Here is a 21819-nt window from a genome sequence, read left to right on the forward strand (position 1 = left end):
GTTCCATACTGAAATGTGTCATAGCAATAAACCTGCCTTATCTTTTCAGATGAGACCAAAGATAAACTTTAGGGTCTAAATGTAAAAACCTATGTGCAATAGAATGTGTGGCAGATTAATGCTTTAAGGATCCCTTTTCTTTTGCCAGAGATAGAGAAAGTGCTTACTGTGGAGGAGAAGGTGGTTCCTAAGGCAGGTTGATCCTGGATGATTATCTGTTAGAGCCTGTGAGAGCTGCTGCATTTTGGGCAGAGGTTCAACATTCAGCAGTACAACATATAACCAACATTTTATTTGACTCTTTTAAAGTTTTGAAAACAAAAACTATTTTATAGGATGTCTACATACAGTATGTACATAATATAATGTTATTGTACATTTAATGTCATTTGGTTTTGGAAATTTGTTGCAATTTTTCTATGGGGAAAATGCTAATGTTATGAAAGTCTCCATTTATTATGTCTATACTTAAAAGCATTATAATTATAGTTTAGGAATATATTTGACCTTAAGTTCTTTATACTCAATATTAAAGGTCCAAAAAAAAGGTCCCATTCTCACAGACTGCAGAGCCCTGGTTTAGACTTTAATACATTTGAGAATCGATCACATGCAGTAAAAAGGCAGGCAAGAAGTTTCAGATTTTTCTATTAGTAGAAAATTATGCTCCGCTTTCCATTGGTCTAATCTAAAGAAATTGGTAAACCAACTGTGGAATTTGGGGCACTTTTTAAAGTTTTGGGTTAGCTGTGGTTGAAAAGGTTGAAAGTTTATGATCTTAATCAGAATTTTTTTGTGTTTATCTTTCAGCTCCAAGCATCAGCCATCGGATTGTGTTGAACTTCACCTTTATGGACACAGAGTGTACCTATGACTACCTATTTGTATACGATGGGGACTCCTACCAAAGTCCACTTCTAGCCAGTCTGAGTGGCAACTCTTTGCCTGAGCCCATTGAAGCCAAGTCTGGGAAGGTAACCTAACATCAATACATTTTAAGTGCTAACAAGGAAATGCATTTTCATTATATAGCCATAATTAATATATAAAGAGAGCATAGATAGAAGATCATACTTGTACACATCATCTGTGATTTTTCTTCATCCAGATGCTGATTCACCTATTCAGTGATGCTAATTACAACCTTCTGGGCTTCAATGCAACATACACCTTCTCGGTATGCCCTGGAGCCTGTAGCGGCCATGGTCGCTGTGATTCCTCTACATCCAAGTGCCACTGCCATCAGGGTTGGGGAGGAGCATCTTGTTCAACCCCTGTTTGTTCCCAGGCTTGTACTGTGAATGGACAATGTGACAAGGTGAGGAGAAAGGGAAAGCTGATGACTTATCACCCCTTTTAGCAAACTATTTTTATCTAATGAAATTGTTCTTACTGACAGAGCCTAAAATAATTCACTCTGTTTCTAACTTTGAATGTTTATATGCTTGTTTTATGTCAGAAAGGAGAACGTTGTCAGTGTAACCCAGGGTTCCTGGGCCAAAGCTGTCAGCTTGGTCTCCGTGACGATAACGGAGCAGGACGGTGGTGGCGTGTAAGTGAGGGAAACCCAAACGCACCTCCAAGGACTGGTTCTGCTGGTGTGTACCTGTCCTCCACTGGAGCCCTGTATTTGTTTGGAGGTGGGTGTAACACATCGTTGAGGCTAATTGATAGAATTTCAGCATAATTCTGCTTTCACTCACTCGTATTTACATACTTTAAAGTTATCTTTCTTTGATCATTTTTAGTCTCAGGGGCGCAGATTATGAATTAAACATTATATTTTTGTAGGTCTGTTATATTTCACTCAGTTTTATCTCTTGTCTCTGACTGAAATTGTCTTGAAGATTCTGATAGTTGTTTTATATCAGTAGCTATTATATTAAATATTTTTTTTCTCTTTTACTGGCAGGATTTGATCTGAACAGGGCTCTTGGTGACTTGATCAAGTACAATTTCACATCCAACCAGTGGGAAAGCAGGTCTTACGGTCACTCCCCTGTAAGTGCTTTGTTATGTTTTTAAAAGAATGCAAAATATTTCAAACGAGAGTATTTTATATTCCAACATCTTAGTTATCATGTTTTGTGTTACACTTTTCTGTTCAGACCCACCATAAACATGCATCCGCTCTACATATTAGGGGACGGCTTTGTACAATGTTGATAGTGTGCCATCAGATCTGTCTGAATGATCACATCTAATATACCCACCTGATATACCATCACATCATATAGTAGCAAGTAGCTCAGCATCATCATCTGCAGGTTCACTGATGTATAAGAAAAATCCCCTTGAAATTAAATGCATTTACAGATTAACCTCAGTTTTATTTCTCTTTTTCAAAGAGCCACGAAATAATTTTAATTTTGAAAGGATAACTTTCCTCAGACTATCCTCCAGGAAGCTGCTCTATCCAAAGGAGTCATTTTCTCTAACCAGGCTAATTCAGGCGGTTATGCTGCTGCATAAATAAATGGGCTCATTTTGGGGCTATTATGTAGGGATCTAGGTCAGTTTCCCACACCACTTCTAAATACTTCCCAGAGAGAAACCTTTCTCTATTCTTATTCAGCTTTCTATTGCTTTTTATTTGTGATCAGATCATCCAGCATATATATTAATGTCAAATCCTAATAGATTTTAAGTAAAACATCATAGTTTATAGCATCTGTCAGAAGTTAAAACATATAGAATCAATATGATCGGAACATTCAACTCATCTGCAACACCAAACTTGCTGCATTTTCTGCGGTAGACAGAATGATGCATAGGTAAGGCTTAGAATTAGACTTAAACCACTTAATTTTAGATTCCTGATTTTATTTCTCCTTTATTTGTCCCTTATGTAAGGTGGCTCGTCACTCCCACACAGCTGTGCAGTACATGGGTTCTATGGTTATCTTTGGAGGAGAGCTAGCCAATGGATCCCTGGCCAGTGACGTCTGGATGTACAGGCCTGTCCAGGATGATTGGCAGCAGCTGGGCTTTTCCCACTCACGAGGCGCTCCGAAACTGGCCAATCACGCTGCAGCGGTGGTCGACAGCTATCTCTATGTTTTTGGAGGTGATCATAATGCCTCACTGGTGTCTGTGTTCACATTGTGGTCTTGTTTAGAGTTCTAAATCTCTGCCAATGTTCCAGGTCGTACCGAGGAGGATATGTTTTCCTCGACTCTGTATCGCTTCGGCTTGCACGGTTCAGGACGATGGGAAACGATTCAGCCCACTGGTGGGAAACCCCCTGCCTCTGCTGGCCACTCCTTGGTGTTCCACAGCCCATCCAGGACCCTGTTGGTCTATGGGGGTCACAGACCTACTAGTGCCAGGTACAAACCTCACACCAAGTATTAGTCGCTCTTCCTTGGCTGATGTTGCAGCAGTTTGTTGTATAGTTTTTAAAGGAAAGTGAGAAAATGATAAGCAGGGCATTGAAAACCTCCACCTACATCAGCGTTTTGATAATTTGATAACAAACCAATAAATTACTACTGTTTAACTATTGTTGTGTATGTTTTTAAGGTTTAGTGTACGAGTGAACAACACAGATGTGTTCCACGTAGACAGACGGTTTTGGACCACGTTTCGTTCCCGCTTTCCAACAACCGGGCCCAGAGAGAGAGCTTTCCATACGGCCACTGTCATTGGAAACTACATGGTGGTCTATGGTGAGAGACGGCAACATTAGAAAACATGATGTTGATTTAAGCTTCTTGTTTTGTTTATCAATGTCCCTCCTTTTTACCAGGTGGAAATGTTCATAATCACTACCAGGAGGAGAAATGCTATGATAAGGAAATCTTTTTTTATCATCTGGGCTGCCACCAGTGGGTGTCGCCTGGAGGAGGATGGTCAACCAGTCAGTAGCGCTGTTTCCTTTAATCTTCTTATTTTATTTTTTTAGCTTTTAATACCTCCAAACAATCCAATTTATTTTGTTTGTTTTCCTCTTTAGATGGGGAAGCAGTGAGGGGGCGGTATTCACATGTTGCCGCGGTGATGGAAGGACGTGTGCTGCTGGTTGCTGGCGGTTACAGTGGTGTTGCCCGAGGAGATCTTGCGGCTTACAAAGTGCCATTGTTTGTTAGCAGTGATCGAGGCGACAGGGTGAGAGTTCAAAGAGCTCCAGCAACTGAATAATAAGTAATAAGAAGTGAAAGTTGGGGAGAAATGGAAGGAAGGGGATTTATTTTGACTTTCTTTTCATCTAGGATGCTGTTTGTGCTGAGGCGCTTGATGAAAGCATGTGCCTGAAGAACCCAGAGTGCAGCTGGTGTGAAGGCCGCTGTAGAGAGTACCAGCCCACCAACCCGGTAACACCTCCATCAGAACATTTCTTTCACAACTTTGTTTTGAACAGATTTGTAGATTTTATAGATACAATGATTTCAAATACATCACTCTCCAATAATGGCTCCTCAGTAGGTTTAATCAAAAGAATTTAAGATTTTGGTTTTTCGGTAAATACACCTGGCTTTCATCTTTCTATCCTAATGACAAAAATCATCTTTTTATGCATTTATTTATTCTCTGCAAAAAACATTCTATGTCTTGATGTCAATGCTTGTCTTGTTTTCTGTTATATAACACCAGTTCTCTGTTTGCAGTGTGGAAGCACAGGGTGCCTGGGCCTTGCTCGCTTTCTGTCAGACTGTCAGTCCTGCCTGGTGTTCAGCGGAACGCCGGCATCTCTTGCTAGAGCCCCTGGTGAATTTGGCTGGTGTGTTCAGAACGAGTCCTGCCTGCCAGTTTCAGGTGAGACGTAAGGAGGGAGGAAGGAGGGCAAAAGAGAAGGATCAAAAGATTTGTTGGGAGCTGACATGGGAGGGACCGACTTCTGTGTGATTGTGTGATTTTGGTGGAGTTGAGTGACTTGACTGCATCCGGCTCTGATTGGACAGGCTGCTCAGGCTCTGATGTGGGTGTCTTGTCTAATCACGTACTTTCTGTAGACATGTCATTTTACTCCCCGAGAGCGCTCCACACAGAAGTCACAGAATACATTTCAGTACAGTAGTACATTATTAGAAACTGCTGTATGATAATAAGAGGTCAGATGTGTTACTTGTGTGCTGACCTCTCCCTCTCGGTCTCACAGAGCAAAGTGCGTGCCGTGCGGACCAGATCTCAGGGGCGTATGGCTGGTGGGGGGAGCGTACCCGTTTCCTAACCTCCCTCCACTCCTGTCGCACCGAGAACTATGTCCCGGGACTGCACCTGCTCACCTTCCAGCACCCCCGCAACGACTCCCAGCCTGACAAGGTACGGAGTCTAAATCTGCACTGCTCACTGTTGTGGTTTTGGTTGTAATCCCTCACATTTGTGTTTATTCCTAATCCTCCTTCCTTCCTTTGAGACTTTGACTCAGCTGCTCCTCTACAACTTTACTTTATTTAATTAATCATTTCTCTGCAGTCTTTTTTCAGTTCTTTCATGGCTCATGTTGTTCTTTTTTCTCTGTTTTGCATTGACATTAGTTTGTACTCCCACTTAGTTATAGACATGTGAAGAAGTTTATAGAGAATAGTGCTTCTGTTGATGTGTTTCCACTTCCATCCATCCACCTCACCTCTCCACCAGGTATCCATCCTCCGCAGCGCCTCCGTCATCCTCGGCCCCACCACAGAAATGGATGTGTCCCTACAGTTCAAGGGCTTCATCCACCCCTTGTGGGGAGGACCTCCACCTGCACCTCCCCCCACAGAGACCGTCCTCATATGGGCTCGAGTCCAGAGGTTCCACTTTGAGGCTCGAATGGCATCAGGACCCAACTCCACCCAAATGGTAAAGACAAATATTATGAAGTAATAGCCTCTAAGATAGCTTTGAAGTTTCTCACAAAATGTTTATTAAAAAATAAAAATAACAACAAAAAAATAATAATAATTAGGAGGACCACTTATTTTGATGATCCACACGGAAAAAGAGCATCCTCCACTAAACCTTAAAGTTAGAATTTATAATGCGAAAACATGTTATAAGGGTGTGAATGTGCCCAGCTCTATGTGAAATTACAGAATATATATTTTATTAATAACTTTGCTGTCAAATTGAAGGAGGTGGTTGGTCGCTGGGCAGCGCAGCAGGAAAAGGAGCTAAAGCCTTTGATGCGACCGGATGGAGGCAGACTTTTCTCTAACCTGACCAGGGGGAACCATTACCTTATTCAAGCTGAAGGCTACCTTAACAACTCGGGTTCAGGACAAACAAGTGAAATGGCCCTGATCTGGAACAGAACATTACGTGAAAGGAGTGTAAGTACTGATAATAGTGCTATGGCTATATTCAGTTATGAAATCAAACCTGCAATAAAAAAGCATATGCTGCCATTTTAAGCAGATTTATGTGCAAACCAATTAACAATTGTTTTTAGATTTTTACTGAAGCCGATTAACAAAACAAAATTCTCTCCCATCAAGGAGATCTCTTTCCTGTTCCTGGAGCCCTTCCGCTCAGGCTCCTGTTCGGGCTACATGTCCTGTCTGGCCTGCCTCTCTGACCAGTCGTGTGGTTGGTGTCCGTCTCTGTCCCGCTGTCTGTTGCGAGACGGCCCAGACCTGCAGTACTGTCCAGAGACAGAAATGGTTGAAGGCAAAGGAGACAGTCAGCGCCATCTGCTGTTGTCACCACAGCATTGTACTCTGTGTGAGGATTACAGAGACTGCTCCACATGCACTAAGGTACTGAATAACTGCTACTTTTAAAGAAAACCTGTTTTCATGGACCATTGTTTTGCAAATATTACATTAAAAATTAGAAAATTCTGCATTTGTATCTGATTCTGAGCTAACTTTGGTCAATAGGATCCTTACTGTGAGTGGCAAATAAACTCCAGTAAGAAAGGAGAGTTTCTGTGCAGCCGGCGGGGAAGGTTGGAGGGATCCATCCGTGACCCAAAGGGGTGTCCGAAAGTCTGCAACCAGTAAGCTGGAAAACTGTTTTAATTTTTTTTTTTTCTTGCTGTATGTTACACAATTTTCTCTGGAATCAATAGTCAGTTGTTGATGCTTTACTATTTTTATCTTAAAGGAGAAAGACATGCAGTGAGTGTCTCTCCAACTCCAGTCAGTGTGCATGGTGTGAATCTGCCCAGGCTTGCTTCTATTTTGCTGCATACCTCACAAAATATCCCTATGGAGAGTGTAGGGACTGGTATGACAGGTAAAGAAAGCTGTGGAATGAACAGTCCTGTTAATTTTTTGTGTGACATTAACTCTTCTCTTTTTCATCACCAGCGTCCATTCAGTTCCTCAGTGTAAGCAGTGTTCAGCTTTAAACACATGTACAGAGTGCCTGAGAACATTTCAGTGTGGCTGGTGTGGGGACTACAACAATCCCACAATTGGAAAGTAAGTATGTAGGGTAGCGAAAAATTATCAGCAGTTTTTAAATGAACTTAAATTTAAAAACTGAATAATATTTATTAATCCTAGGTCTTTGATTATTCACATTGTTTCCTTTGTTTCAGGTGTTTGAGGGGAGACTGGGCCGGAATGGACGATCCATCAGTATATAACTGCAGTGTGGCTGTGGCTGAAGCTCGAGCTGCAAAGTAATTAAATTGTATTTTAGCATAAACATGTCTTCATAGAGTAGATTATGCAAAATATATTATTTATGTTCATAATTCTCTAGAATTGCTTTATAGATAATAACAGGTTACAGTTTTTTAAAGGAGTAAATTAACTAAACAAATGAAATCAATCCAGCTTATTAATTTAGTAATCGAGAATCATTGACTGGAGTATAATGAAGCTAAATCAAGCATCACCAAACCGGAGCCCATGGGCACCAAAAGGCCCTCAAGGATCACACGGGGTGCCCTCATTGTCTTCTGAAAACAGAACACTCTTTTTATTTTATTGCTTTAATAAGAGCAATTCATTATATTGATCATATGTAAACTTTGGTGACCCTTGCTCTAAATGATGTCTTTACCTGACAGAGATACCCAGTTAGAGCAGTAATTAGACCAACATTATAAAACAATCTATTAACATTTTTAATTTAAGATAAAATAAACGTGTTTGTCTGACAATATGCCCTATCCAGAACTCCTCAAGTGAAAAAGTTTTAGTTTCACCATGTTTCATTTCTAAAATCTCTTCTTTAAGGAACCTGGTCCTGTCTGATTATCTCTCCATTAATAAAAAAAATGAATCGATTTGCAAAATAATTGTTAGTTGCAACCCTATTTACACAACTCTTTGTTTGTCTTTCAGTCCAGAACCTCAAACCTCGGCCCCTCCCAGACCTTTGGACATGGAAATGGAGTTGGAGATCTTCGACGATGAGGAGAAAGATGCCATCTGGTCTTACCCCACATGTCCTGACGTGGAGGAATGCAGGCTAGGCCTCCACAACTGTCACCCTTTTGCCACCTGTATCAACACTCCAACCTCGTATGAGTGCCACTGTGAGAGAGGATACACAGGCGATGGCACGCTGCATTGCAACCAGACGTAAGTTTTAAGCATATATACGCTTTTCTCTTTAAACTTTTAGGTGTTTGTTTACTCTGTCATTGAAAGGATGGTTTAGTTTGACATTCTAATGGAAGGTAGCCTTTCTTTTATTCTTTATTTAACCCATCCCCAGGTGTTATAATGAATGCCGTGAAGGTCAGTGTAGCGGCAGCCCAAGGTTTGAGTGTGAATGTTCCCTGGGCTGGACATCCGACCCCGCTACTCTGGTTCTGAGTGGTGTCGAATGCGACGTGGACTGTGGCTGCAACTTCCACTCCACCTGTATCACTGCTCCTGGGATCTGTGATGAATGCCAAGGTGAGGACTTTATCTCTTTGATTCCGTGTAGTCCATATTTTCCTAAAGGCCAATTTATGCTTCTGATGCATAGCCTCTGCAACCGTCAAGCGCGTTGGACAGTCACAAACCCGCGCAAAACTCTAGCGGAAGTGCGCAGACAAAAAGCAGCTGAGATGGTCCTTGGTAGGCCTTTCCGGCTGTCTGTGTTGTCGTCTTTCTTGATTCGGTGCCGGGGCGCGCCATTTTTAAAAACAGGGGAACAACTACATTGGAAAATTACGAAGAAAGGTTAATTAAGGAGGTTCGGAAGTACAACCACTAGTAGGATGCCTCAGACGAATTATATAAAGATACCAAGGTCTCTGCCAAAACGAAGTTCTCGTGACCATCTGCCGAAGTTCTCGTGAGTTCTCGAATAGGCTTCCCCTTGCGCTTTTGTGAGAAACTACTGTGCGTCCCTAGAAATTCCAGACCTACGGTGCAGAAGCATACCAGCAAAACTGGTTCAAAACCAGACCCAAGAAACATTTGATGTGTGCGGTTGCAGAAGTGCAATCTGCCCTTAAGAAAGAGCGAGGTACTGTTGTGTTATTGTGTGGCTTCATACTTTGTTTACAATTGTTTTTCATTCTTGTTCTAGATTGGACCACAGGACCTCATTGTGAACACTGCCGTCCAGGCAGCTTTGGTTCGGCCCTGGCTGGCGGTGGTGGCTGTGTCCCATGCGAGTGTAATGGACATGGTGACCCCCTCCAAGGTTATTGTCACAACCAGACAGGCCAGTGTTACTGTACTCATAACACCCAGGGACCACACTGTGAGTCCTGTCTTCCTGGTTACTATGGAGACCCGAGGTAAGGATGATTTACTTTTCATTGGAAAAACTAAGTGATTCTTATATCATGTTGTTTTATGTAATAAAAGAATGAATTTAACTGAAGGATTTTTCTGACAAACAGAAACAATGGCACATGTTACCGGCAGTGTCAGGGCCGCTCCGTCCTGCTCTCCTCCTCATCCTCCTCCTTGACTATCCCCTTGTCGTCGTCTCTGGGGTGGAGGAGTGGTACCGAAAGGAAAGGAGGACTTTCTCACTGTCTTTGGGTCTTGTCTGTCACTGAGAAGCTTGGACCTTGCAAACCCAAACAGCTCTGCCCCCCAGTAGCTCTCACCTTACACCCAGACTCCCACACCTACTGTAATGTGAGTTCGAACTTTTCTTTGGAAAAGATTCAAGTTAAAGTCAAAGCTGCTTTGTAGCAGAAAAAAGGTTTTTATCCAGTAGTTTGATCAATTCTGAATGTATGTTATTTCACAGACATCTTATGTTTACGTGTTTGATGGCCTTCCTCGTTTTCTGCCAAATGGAGTCGTTCATTCTGATCACAACCTTATTGGAGCGTTTTGTGGCACCAAAAGGACTCAGCCAATCACTGTTGAGGCCACCTCAGGTAGACATCATTCATTCCTGATCTCTGGGTTTTTTAAAGTCTTCTTTGCTGTAGGCAGTTTATGCACATTCAGAATTAACAATGATCCATCTTCTTTTTGAACAACAGGTGTGATCTCAGTCTACTTTGAGGCCAACGTTTCTTCAAATATGTCACAAGGCTTTAACGCATCTTTCTGGGTGCGTCGATGTCAGCAGAAGTCGGATGAGGATGAAGAGGGCTCAGCTGTCTGTGCAGGTGGAGCCCAGTGTCAGAGTGGGCTCTGCAGGTGTCCTCAGGGATATGGGGGACCGTACTGTGACCGACCCATGTGCCCCCAGGATTGTGGAGCAACAGAAGGAAGAGGAGTTTGTAACATAGTAAGTCTTCTTGTCTATGTAATCTTGTGATCTTGGAAATAAACTCAAAAAGTTTTTTTTTAAATGAATAAATACATATTTGTTTGTATTTTAATCATTTACCCTGCCAGCTGGTATGCTAGTGGTTAAACATTTTGATTTGCAGTTGATTTTTACTTTTATTTTCTCTTTTTTGTTTGTTTTTTGTGTATGTGGACTATGGATACGATAACACTGCAGCCCAAAAGTTACCCAAATCTGATTTTTTTTGCCCATATGGAACCTCTATCAGATATTTTCATGGCAGCCTTAACAACACAGATCCAATGTTTTCCATTGGGACTAAAGCCTCTTTGCTATGTGGTCCTGAATCTGATACGAATCTGATCTTTTCAAATGCAATTTGTGTCTGAACGGCCAGGTCGCATTCATTCGACCTGAAAGTCATTAATACCCGACAAAGGTCACTATTCTGCATTTAGCTACGCATAAGCAGAAAAAAAAAAACAATCATGGTGGATGATAATGCGGAGAGCAGTCTTTTTTTTTTTTAACCATCTTTAAAAGTTTTGTTTTTAATGTTGGGAAAGATGGCTAGCTGAGCTCCAGCCTTACCATGCATGTTTACTTCCGTAAACACAGGGCACGCTTGCTTGTGATGTCATTGCGTCCTCTGCTGCGCATGTGGGACACTTAAGCTGTATGAATGCAGTTCACACAGGAGATCACATACAAGTCACATATATTTGAGAAATGTGAACGGCAACACAAGAAAAAAATAGGATTTCACAAAAATATCGGAATTGAGCATTAAGGCCTGCAGTGTGAACGTAGCCAATGAATCTGTTTTGAAAAAAAAATATCACATTGGAAAATGTAACTAAACTCAGCCCAAAGTTTGGATTACCCGTGTTAGTTTGGGGTCAGAGGGTGGTGAGAAATCTCTCTAAAATAGATTATTTTGTTGTTGTCATTAAAAATTATTATGGTTTAATTACTACCCTTCTGATAATATTTGGCAACCTATTTCCTTTTACTATTTTCTCTAAAGTTTTACAAGATTGGAGCAGACAATGAGATTAGATAGTTGTGTTATTTCCTTGCGTCTTTTTTCCTAAAAAAGATTGCCCTTTATTTGGCTTCCATTTCTTATTAAAGTCAATCTTAGTGACCCCAAAATGCCACTTTCTAACACTTTATGGCAGCCGGTGGCTAAAATAAACTTGCCTTCATGTCAAGGAAACAGAAAGTCCTGGATTAACTTTTAATGAGAAAAATGAATAAAAACTTCAGCTCCATTTTTTTTTTAAAGAGATTGTTTGGATGTCAACCATTGTGCCACCAGTATTTTTTGTTAAAAACAATACTCTCCTAATACATGATCCATTAGATAAACTGGATCCAATTAAGGGTTGGTTTTTATACCTGTATTAGATTATATGGGATAAAAGCTGACATATTTTTTTTCCCAAATGGACCAGCTGTTGCATGTTATACATAACTATCACTATCTATGTGTTCTAGTCTCTGGGAGTCTGTGTGTGTTCTGAAAGCTGGGCTGGCTCAGACTGTTCTGTTCTTCGGGACCCAAACAGTTTGATTTGGGAGACTCTGTTTGACACCCAATTGACCATGGTAGGCCCTAAACAAATTTAAACTAAAAAATTTACATTTTTATAATCTGAGCAGTTGATAAATTAGAAATCCTCCCTGACGTTGAAACATTTCTGTTTTACAGAAACAGGCTCACAGGTTCCTCCACAGGATGGGACACTCTCTGGTGTCTGGACCTCAGGGCAACCTTTGGATGTATGGCGGGTTTTCTCTGTCAGATGGTATTCTCGGAAATGTGTACAGGTAGGACTCTGAGATGTTTTAAAATTTGGTGATTTTTAAGCAGGTTATTCGTTATGTGGTTTATGCCGTATGGAATAACGAGATCCCTACTGGTTGGTTTAGATATTCTGTGAGGGAGCGTCGATGGACCCAGATGTTGACAGGTTCTCTGGATGAAGGGACAACTCCAACCGCCCGCTATCATCACGCCGCTGCATTGCTGAACACCTTTGAGCTGGACTCCGGGAGCCATGAGGGTGGTCACAGCTTTATGTTAGTGGTAGGGGGGGTCACTCAAAATGGCATTGCCATGGATACTTGGAGTCTTAATCTCAGCAGCTTGGTCTGGAGAGAACACAAGGTTAGCTTAAGTTTTAAAGTGTATTTAGAAAATATATATATATATATATACATATATAAAACAGATCTTTGAAATGTGCCACACTTAAATCCATTGATCTCTGCTGTCTGACAGAGCTCAGTGCTGCCCCCGGTGGCTGGTCACACTTTAACAGTACGTCGGGACTCGGTGCTACTGATTGGAGGCTACTCTCCAGAAAACGGTTTCAACCATCATCTGTTGGAGTTCAGCCCTCATTCAGGGAACTGGACAGTTGTTCCCCACACAGGAACCCCTCCCGCAGGTTTATTGCTGCTTTTTTTTGTCATATATAATAAAAGTGGATAGAACAGAAAAGAAAAATGAATGGATGAAACTAAAAAAATGTTGTCCCGCTCAGAATTCTGATGCTATGTATCCCCCTCTGTCAGGTTTATATGGACACTCAGCAGTGTACCATGAGCAGACGGATGCCATCTACGTGTTTGGAGGCTATCGCTTTCATGTGGAAACAGTGGAACCATCGGGGGAACTCTATAGCCTGTATTACCCCAACCTTACCTGGTCTCTTCTGGTTCCCACACAGGGCACAAAGGTCAGTAGTTAGCCATGTTCTTTTGTTTTTATATACCTTTTGAGTATTTTTTTTTTTATAGATACATTTTTTTAATGCTGTATCATCTCTTTGTTTTACAGCCACTCTCCCGTTTCTTCCACGCCGCTGCTATGATTAAAGACACCATGGTCATTGTGGGTGGGAGGATAGAAGAAGAAGACTACAGTAACTCTGTGTCTCTGTACCAGATCAACTGCAACACCTGGATAAATCCTGGTAAGTCTCTTAATCTTGAACTGCTGATTTATTTTAAAATGTCATATTGTGCAAGCTTATTTTCTTTTTCAATCTTTTATTCAGTTTCAGCAATAGGAGATCCAGTTAATCAATCAGTTTCCCTTGCCATGGCAAGCTGGGGTGGTCGCCTTTTCCTCTCTGGTGGCTTTAATGGGGTCACACTGGGTAGACTCCTCACTCTGACTGTGCCCTCTGACCCCTGTGCCGTCCTGCCCACACCAGAGTCCTGCAATAACAACACAGGCAGCTGTGTTTGGTGCAGGGGTACCTGTGCTTCTTCTGATGCCGCAGAAAGGTAACATAGACAAAAAGCATCTATGATTTAAGCTAGAAGTTATCTGTACCCTCTGCATTTTATGCAGCTTACCAGACACATTGATTCTCCCCCAGAATGGGCTGCCTCATGGGACATTCCACCTGCTCCCCGATTCCTCATCAACCGGAACAGTGCCGCAGACTCAAGACCTGCGGCGAATGCCTCGCTCGTCACCCTAAAACCTTTTCCGGTCCATCTCAGGTAACCTACTTCAATTCCTATGTACCACCTTTACAAAAACCTTCATTAAGCCTTTTTTTCTCAATTCCCCAGCCTGCTTTACCGTGCAAGTGGTGCGCAAACTGTCCAGAGGGAGCCTGTATCAGTAGCTCCAACAGCTGTACAACAGAGCATGACTGTCGGATCAACCAGAGAGAGATTTTCCTGTCCAGCAACTGCAGTGAGACCAGCTGTGAGGCTTCAGACTGCCCCAAATGTACTGCATCTGGAAAATGCATGTGGACCCGCCAATTCAAACGTACAGGTACACAAACTTCATCTGGAGATCTTAATTTGATGAAAATTATTGTTTGTTTCTGAAAATGTCATGTTGATTAGATTTAGACATTAGTTTGATGAACACCATATGGCCTCATTCCCGGGGCGACCCAAGTACCCCGCTGTACTTTATCTACAATGTTTAAAGGCCACCTGCTCTGTTTCTTTCACAGATTGAAATCTACTAAAATGCAAAACATTACCTCCAACACAATGGATTGTATATAATTGTTTTTTTACCCTGCACTCTAATACTTTGACATAAACAGATTTATTTGTCATTTTGTTTAAACAAGTGTAAAACAAAAAGACATTTCGATTGGAACAGCTCTCTGGACGATTCCATCTTTTTTAAAAGTGCAGCCTTGAAAAAAGGAAAGAAATATATATATTGTATATCCATTGTAGGATTAAAATACCCTGTGGATTGCATGTGAATTATAAACTGAAATTTTTTATCCAGAATCAAATAAAAAAAAGAAGGAAATGGGATCAAAAAAGTTAGTAAATGTCATGCCTTTCTTTAAACAAAATGTACGTTATGGATCATCTTAGATTTACAGATTTCGTTTCTTTAAATCTTGACATTTTGTACAAAAATCAAAATACAAAGGAGAGGAATGTAAGAGTTTCTGTTGTTTAAATGAACTGCATTCTGTGTATGAGTTAGTTGAAAAATGGCTAACCCAGGTCACTATTTTGTTAATGAATTCAGTGTAATGTTCCTCCTTCAGGTGAAACAAGGCGAATCCTGAGTGTGAACCCCGCCTATAACTGGACATGTTTTAGCTACGCGCTGCTCAACGTTTCACCAATGCAGGTGGAGTCATCTCCCCCTCTCCCATGTCCCCCTCCCTGTCACACGCTGCACAACTGCAGCCTCTGTCTGGGCTCTAGGGGCTCTGATGGGGGCTGGCAGCACTGTGTGTGGAGTATGGCTCTCCAGCAGGTAACAGCAAACTGCTTCATACATTCTGGCTCTGATCTTCTTTAAGTTATCCCGACGTTTAAAAAAATAATTTGTTTCATGTTTCAGTGCATGAGCCCGTCTTTTGTGCCCCTTCGCTGTGAAGCAGGCCAGTGTGGCCGAATTCTCATTGGGGGAGACTCCTGCTCTCCAAAGTGCTCCCAGCTCACCCAGTGCTCCCAATGCATTGCCAGACCTCAGTGTGGCTGGTGTGCTATTAGCGGAGGCAATGGAGCTGGCCGCTGCTTGCAGGGTGGAGTTGACAGTAAGAAAAGAAAATCCTTAAGGAATTCGCAAACTATTTATGTTAAATGCAGTCTCTATGATTTTTTTTTTGGAGTTGTTAACATTGATCTCTCATTTTAGGTGTGAGTGAGGGAGTTTGCCCCGTGAGAAACAGTAGCTGGTCTTTCCTGCATTGTCCAGAGGAGGATGAGTGTGCCAATGGTCATCACCATTGCAACAACACTCAGGACTGCCACGACTTACCTGAGGGATACCACTGCACATGCAAGCAGGGTTACATTCTTAACAGGTACATAATAACTGTCAGTAAAGCTGCTTTTCTTGCTATATCACCACCTATAACTGCATATCAAATGTGCTTTTATCCGGACTAAAAAATAAAACATGAAGGCCTGTCACTTCAAATCAGGATGTGTTTCACATATGAACTGATCTATATAATGGTTGCTGATTAGGATATATAGACTTCTACTGGGTTAGGACAGAGTTAGTTACTTTATCTGCAACCCCTTTGCTTCATTGTTGCTGTTTCCTTACTTCTGTCCTTTATCTAACAATCATTTGTCCAACTTAATGATTATCTAAAGTATAAGCAGACAAATATTGAATTAATGAGAAACCAGGTCCGGCTGCCCTGCTATGAAAACCAATTCAAACATTTGGCATGCAGAGTTGAGAGTAGTCATCGTTGTAGACAAAATAGATAATTGGTCATTTGTAGAGATGCACTGATCGATCAGCCTTGATTTTTTTAAATTTTGGAAGATCAATGATCGGCCAATACTTAGATATGATATTGATCTTTTACACCAAATCTAAATTACCCCTGTAAAGGTCTGAAACTCACCCACTGTCTATGCTTTAAACTTTAAATTATAGTAGAGAGTAGTTGTTTCATGGGCAATGAATAATGTTTTTTCAGGAAGATAAAATTAAATTATCTTGTGTATATACAGTGGCAGTAAAAATAAATTAGTATTAGTAAAAATCGTAATCGGCATGTCGGGCTTTTTAAAGATTGGGAATCGATCATCAGACAGAATCGCGTTATCGGTGCGTCCTTAGTCATTTGGTCATAACTTATTTAAATGCAGAATCTGACAGACTTAGCTTGAAATCCAATGCCATAGTATTAAAGCTGCATATTCTTTCATACTATTGAACTGTTTTATAGGGTACCACTTCTTGCTTTAGAGTGATATTGATGGTTTGACCATATCTCCATCTCCTGTGTTTCTTCTCTTCAGTGTTTCTGGGCAGTGTGAGCCGGTGTGTGCACAAGGTTGTGTGAACGGGACATGCGTGTCACCTGGAGTTTGCCGGTGTCACTTTGGTTTTGTTGGGGACAACTGTTCCTCTGAGTGCAAATGCAACAAACACAGCAACTGTGTCAGTGTTGACAAGCCCGACATTTGCCTGGTGTGCCAAAATAACACCAAAGTAAGTGTCAATAAAAGTGTACCATCTGCACACTTAAGCTTTTCCATACACAGCAGTCATCAGTGGTTTTGCTTGTTTGAATTCTAGGGAAAGTACTGCGAAAAGTGCAAGCCTCTATTTGTGGGTTCTGCAATAGATGGCGGAACCTGCCGCCCATGTCGGGAATTTTGCAGGGGAAACGGAGACGTGTGTCTGTCCAGGGATGAACATAACAAGGCTATTGAGAACCCTCACCTCTTCCCTGTGGACCCTTTACTTGTAAGTCTGAAGTAATTCCTGTTATTTCCTTAAAATAAATACAACAGGAAGTTTAATTACGTTTTTTTATCTCTTTTTTTCCTTTGTTGAGATTCGGAGCTGGGTGTTTGAAGGTCCTACAGAAAATACTGCAGTGTGTGTGAATTGCCAAAACAACAGTGTTGGGGATCGGTGTGAGGGCTGCCGTCGTGGCTATTTTCTCCTGCATGGGAAATGTGAAAAGTGAGTAATACGTTGTGCTCAGGAGACAACAGATTCCCTGTTGACTGATGTCAAAAGGACTGTTTATACCTCTTGATTTTTTTTTTTCACATTTTGTTACATTTTCCCCCAAGTTAAGCAGATTTTTAACAGTAGACATGTATAGCAATATATATGTTTTCATCTTAAAGAAAAACAGTCAATAAACGTTTCCTGTAACTGCAAAGTGAAATAATATAGAATATATGGTTTTAAGTATCTTTTAAGCAAATAGAAATAACAAAAATCTCTTGTCTTAAAGTATTAAATCTTGAAGCTTTTTTCTGATGTATAGCACTTTAAAATGTCCTGCCATTACCATTTGTTATCAAGCAGAGGTTGGCATGCGGAGTCACCAAGTCATCTCAATACCACCCTGTTCAGTGGTTAAGCACAACTAATACTTGGCGTGGGGATGACTTGCTGATGCTAAAATAAATAGCTAATTAAATAAACTTGCCTTGCACTAACGGATATATCTCTGGTCCATGTCTTGTTTTATTTTATCTTCATCATTTAGTTTATTCACTTGGACAGAATGAGAATGTACATTTATGCTGAGATTAGATAATGTATACTTTGAACTGCTAATTGTGTGGCTTTTAGAGTCCGTTGTCTTAAATGGACTTTATTGTTTTTTAATCACATGAAACTGAAAACAAATGCATAACCCATTTTGATTTTATATATGTTTTTATTCTTTACTATGTAAATATTATTGTGACACTGAGCTTTTAAGCAAAGTTTATTGCAGTTAGTGGCTGTAACATGAGATCATCTTAACATAGAAACAATTTTCCAATTCAAAAATTATTGTTATTATTTATTTTATTTTTATTATTTATATAAAACAGAAACAATGCACTATTACTTGTATTATTGAAGGGCATAATGTTAGGTCTGCATATGTATAACCTGTCAGGTTATAGATATGTTTTAGTAACAGCACCATCGGGGGGTATTTTTCTCTCTGATCTAAGTTAATTAGAAAAGTTAGATGAGCTAGACAACAGGAATCATTTGGTGTCTAAATACTAGAAAGCTGACAAAGACCATAGTTACCTTTGATATTGATACTTTTAACTGCTGTTGTGCTGCTTGTTCTTTAGATGCTAGTTAACTTTTCTTTGCAGATGTCAGTGTAATGGTCATGCAGACACATGTGAGCCAGATGGCAGTGGATGCCCCTGCCAAAACAACACAGAGACCTCATCCTGCCTCAGCAGTCCTCAAAATGATCGAAAAGACTGCTACAGGCAGCAGGTTTGAAAAATCTGTTTTTGTGATCAGCATTTATACCTCATTCTTTCTTAATATGTGTTATAGTGACTGCATTTTTTTATGTATTTGTTTTCTTTCTCTCTTATTCAGTGTGCCAAATGCAAAGACTCATTCAATGGTAACCCTGTGAACGGGCGTCAGTGCTACCGTCAGTTTAACGTGGATTCAGAGTTCTGTTTTGATCCTACGTCCCAAACGAACTGCTTCCATGATCCCACCATTCGCAACCTACCCAAGGGTCGCACCGTGTTCTTTGCTGCCCAGCCCAAGTTTACAAATGTGGACATCCGGGTCACCATTGATGTGACGTTTGGAGAAGTGGAGGTTTATGTGTCCAATTCACATGACACTTTTATTGTGAATGTGGACCGCGCCACAGGGATTCATACTATTAAGATAGAGGATGAATCAGCAAGTCGTGCGACAGCAGCAGACAAGGATTCTCCTCCATCCCCTATTAAAGTGTTCGCCAACGCCACATCCAACATGGCAGGTCCCTTGCTTTCCCACAATCCCCTGCAACTGCAAGCCAAACCCCCGGGGGCGGAGCGAGAAATCAGAGAGGAGCGCGCCGAGGGACTCATCTCATACATCACCGTGTGGAAGCCGCAGACGGTGCTGATCGTCCGGGGAGTTCGGGATCGCGTGGTCATCACCTTCCCGCATGAGGTGCATTCCCTCAAATCCAGCCGCTTTTACATCGCTCTCAAAGGTGTTGGAACCGGCGACAGACAGGGCGAGTCCCAGGGCCTGCTGTTTGTGCGACAGGACCAAGCCCACATAGACCTCTTTGTCTTCTTCTCTGTTTTCTTCTCCTGTTTTTTCCTGTTCCTCTCCGTCTGTGTCCTCTTGTGGAAGGTCAAGCAGTTCCTAGACTTCCGCCGGGAGCAGCGCCGCCACATTCAGGAGATGACCAAAATGGCATCCAGACCGTTTGCTAAACTCACCATATACCTCGAACCAGAGGAGCCTCAGCTCATCTACCTACCTTCAGCCGGTGGGGGGGTGGGGGGCAGCACTGTATCCATCGCTCATGCCCGCACAGGGAAGTTGAGCGGAGTGGTGGTGGGCCAGAGAGGCAGAGCGGGACCTGTCTACAAACACGACCCAGGCTCTGGACCCACAGCGCACCACCACCACCATCATCATCATCACCTCACCTTAAGCAGTGGAGGGAACAGCGGACAGCATCTGCCGCTTCACTACTTAAACACCCATCACTACGCCAGCACCACAGCAGGCACCCAGTCCTCTCACCATCACCATCCATCCACGTACTCTGGCTACCAGCAGTTTTGCCGCTCTGACCCTTTCCTCTCGCAACTCATGGGTTTCTCCTACTCCTCCTTTAAGGTGGGGCCGATCACCCTAGAGCCCACCGAGGACGGCATGGCCGGGGTGGCCACCGTCCTTTTCCAGCTACCTGGCGGTGTGTTGGCACCAAATCGCGCCTGTTTGGGTTCTGCACTGGTTACCCTGCGGCAAAATCTGCAGGAATATTGTGGCCACGGCGGTGGGGGCGGGCATCCGGGGGGCGGCGCCGGGCGCAAGGGTTTGCATCAGCACCTGACCACAATGGCTATCTAAGAGTGTAACAGATTACAAAGAGATGTGGAAGCTTGTAAAGTGTTTGGAATATTATAAATGAACTTTTTGAAAGAATCTTAGCTATAAGACAAAGTCCAAAAGAAAGTTACTGTACATTCAGTAAGATTAGCTTTTTGAACAGACATGTACATACACTGTATTATGAAATAAGTGTCTTATATTGTTTGATGTATTGCTCTATGATATTTCAACACTACACATGACCAAGTCAGCTGTATCTGCAATGCACTACAAAATGCTACTCTACAAAATAACCCTTTAGTGATCCCAGAAGGGGTGGAACCACACCGAACGCGGACTCTATTAAAAGTTATTCACCCAGAAAATGGGACAGAAGAAAATTTAGAACCAAATGCACGTGCTTTAAAAAAAAAAAGCGACAATCTTTTAGTGCAAAAAAATAAAATAAGATTGGAAAAATAATGTGCATATTAGTGCTAAAACCGTTGCTTGTGAAATGGTTACTTTATCAGTCCATGTTTGCGATTTATAACTGACTCTACCTGTTTTAGTTAAATAAACCATTGGGTATGTTTTTTTATATATTTATCCACCTTTTCTGTTATTTTTGTCTTATCTGCCTTCACTTTATGCCTTTTTCTGCAAGTCAGCAGGCTAACACTTGAAACTCTCCTGGTAAAGGTGTGATGCGCAGCTGCCGGAGAGAGTTAAACAATGTTCTACATTTCAAAACTTGTTTTGCTCTTTTAAGGAAGTGACATGAGATAATGTTTTTTGCATTGGTGTTTTATTCTTGCCTGTAAAACCATGTATCAAAAACTACAGGACTGGTCCATAATAGATGAAAAAAACTTCCTGTTTAAACCTGTTTTTTTTGTTTTTGTTTTTTACAAGATATCAGTTAACAGCTACACTACATGATTGTAATTGCTAAGTATTAATACGGTTTATAATGTAAGTTTGAGAAGCTCTGAGAGCATTTGAGCCTGAATCACTTAACTGTGCTGTGTCGGCATTAGTGTTTCCTTTCCTTTTTGTTGTTTTCTTTGCACTGCATGGAGCCAGCGGCCTCCTGACCAATATTACCCATTTCGCCGGTAGCACACATTGTTAAAAAAAAAAAGAACTGACAGTGATGTTGCTGGATTTATCTTATCAGATTAAATGAAACAGTGTTTGTTTTCTTTCATCAACTGAATAATAATGAGGCAAACTAAATCTCAAACTGAGACTGTTGTTATTTATAGGAGCCCATCGTGAATAAACATTTGTCTTGTATCTTTGTGCATGAATAGATTTTTGTTTACATGCTTTATTTTTGTACATAACCTCTGTTGTGTTTGATTATTTTTTGTTTGATTTCAAAGAAAGGGAACAGTATTGTGCAAAAAGACTGAGTAAAGCTTCAATGTCCTGATTCA

At 41.4% G+C, this 21819-nt stretch overlaps 1 protein-coding gene across 3 annotated transcripts in view; it reads left to right on the forward strand.

Annotated features, from left to right (window-relative positions):
* megf8 (multiple EGF-like-domains 8) overlaps window positions 1-21509 on the forward strand; it is a 26185-nt gene extending 4676 nt beyond the window's left edge. For 2 of the 3 annotated variants that reach the window (XM_015398634.1, XM_015398635.1), the window contains exons 3-44: window positions 811-974; window positions 1109-1318; window positions 1460-1640; window positions 1913-2001; window positions 2854-3067; window positions 3146-3329; window positions 3523-3668; window positions 3749-3859; window positions 3956-4107; window positions 4212-4313; window positions 4608-4755; window positions 5099-5262; window positions 5581-5784; window positions 6057-6254; window positions 6420-6680; window positions 6804-6922; window positions 7030-7161; window positions 7236-7349; window positions 7469-7552; window positions 8223-8462; window positions 8599-8783; window positions 9406-9619; window positions 9725-9968; window positions 10084-10216; window positions 10325-10575; window positions 12079-12189; window positions 12293-12411; window positions 12514-12751; window positions 12866-13034; window positions 13162-13325; window positions 13427-13562; window positions 13647-13878; window positions 13974-14100; window positions 14173-14383; window positions 15132-15346; window positions 15434-15629; window positions 15731-15899; window positions 16858-17050; window positions 17138-17308; window positions 17400-17530; window positions 18682-18811; window positions 18920-21509. In XM_015398634.1, coding sequence (XP_015254120.1) covers window positions 811-974; window positions 1109-1318; window positions 1460-1640; window positions 1913-2001; window positions 2854-3067; window positions 3146-3329; window positions 3523-3668; window positions 3749-3859; window positions 3956-4107; window positions 4212-4313; window positions 4608-4755; window positions 5099-5262; window positions 5581-5784; window positions 6057-6254; window positions 6420-6680; window positions 6804-6922; window positions 7030-7161; window positions 7236-7349; window positions 7469-7552; window positions 8223-8462; window positions 8599-8783; window positions 9406-9619; window positions 9725-9968; window positions 10084-10216; window positions 10325-10575; window positions 12079-12189; window positions 12293-12411; window positions 12514-12751; window positions 12866-13034; window positions 13162-13325; window positions 13427-13562; window positions 13647-13878; window positions 13974-14100; window positions 14173-14383; window positions 15132-15346; window positions 15434-15629; window positions 15731-15899; window positions 16858-17050; window positions 17138-17308; window positions 17400-17530; window positions 18682-18811; window positions 18920-20416 — 8453 coding nt within the window. In that variant the 3' untranslated portion in view covers window positions 20417-21509. Of the gene's footprint in view, window positions 1-810; window positions 975-1108; window positions 1319-1459; window positions 1641-1912; window positions 2002-2853; window positions 3068-3145; window positions 3330-3522; window positions 3669-3748; window positions 3860-3955; window positions 4108-4211; window positions 4314-4607; window positions 4756-5098; window positions 5263-5580; window positions 5785-6056; window positions 6255-6419; window positions 6681-6803; window positions 6923-7029; window positions 7162-7235; window positions 7350-7468; window positions 7553-8222; window positions 8463-8598; window positions 8784-9405; window positions 9620-9724; window positions 9969-10083; window positions 10217-10324; window positions 10576-12078; window positions 12190-12292; window positions 12412-12513; window positions 12752-12865; window positions 13035-13161; window positions 13326-13426; window positions 13563-13646; window positions 13879-13973; window positions 14101-14172; window positions 14384-15131; window positions 15347-15433; window positions 15630-15730; window positions 15900-16857; window positions 17051-17137; window positions 17309-17399; window positions 17531-18657; window positions 18812-18919 lie in introns of those variants that run through there. The other variant, XM_015398636.1, reaches the window with a different exon arrangement.
* Window positions 21510-21819: the final 310 nt, after the last annotated feature.

The sequence above is a fragment of the Cyprinodon variegatus genome, unplaced genomic scaffold (genome assembly GCF_000732505.1).
Source record: "Cyprinodon variegatus isolate N-32 unplaced genomic scaffold, C_variegatus-1.0 Scaffold946, whole genome shotgun sequence".
NCBI classification, from domain to species: Eukaryota; Metazoa; Chordata; class Actinopteri; order Cyprinodontiformes; family Cyprinodontidae; genus Cyprinodon; species Cyprinodon variegatus.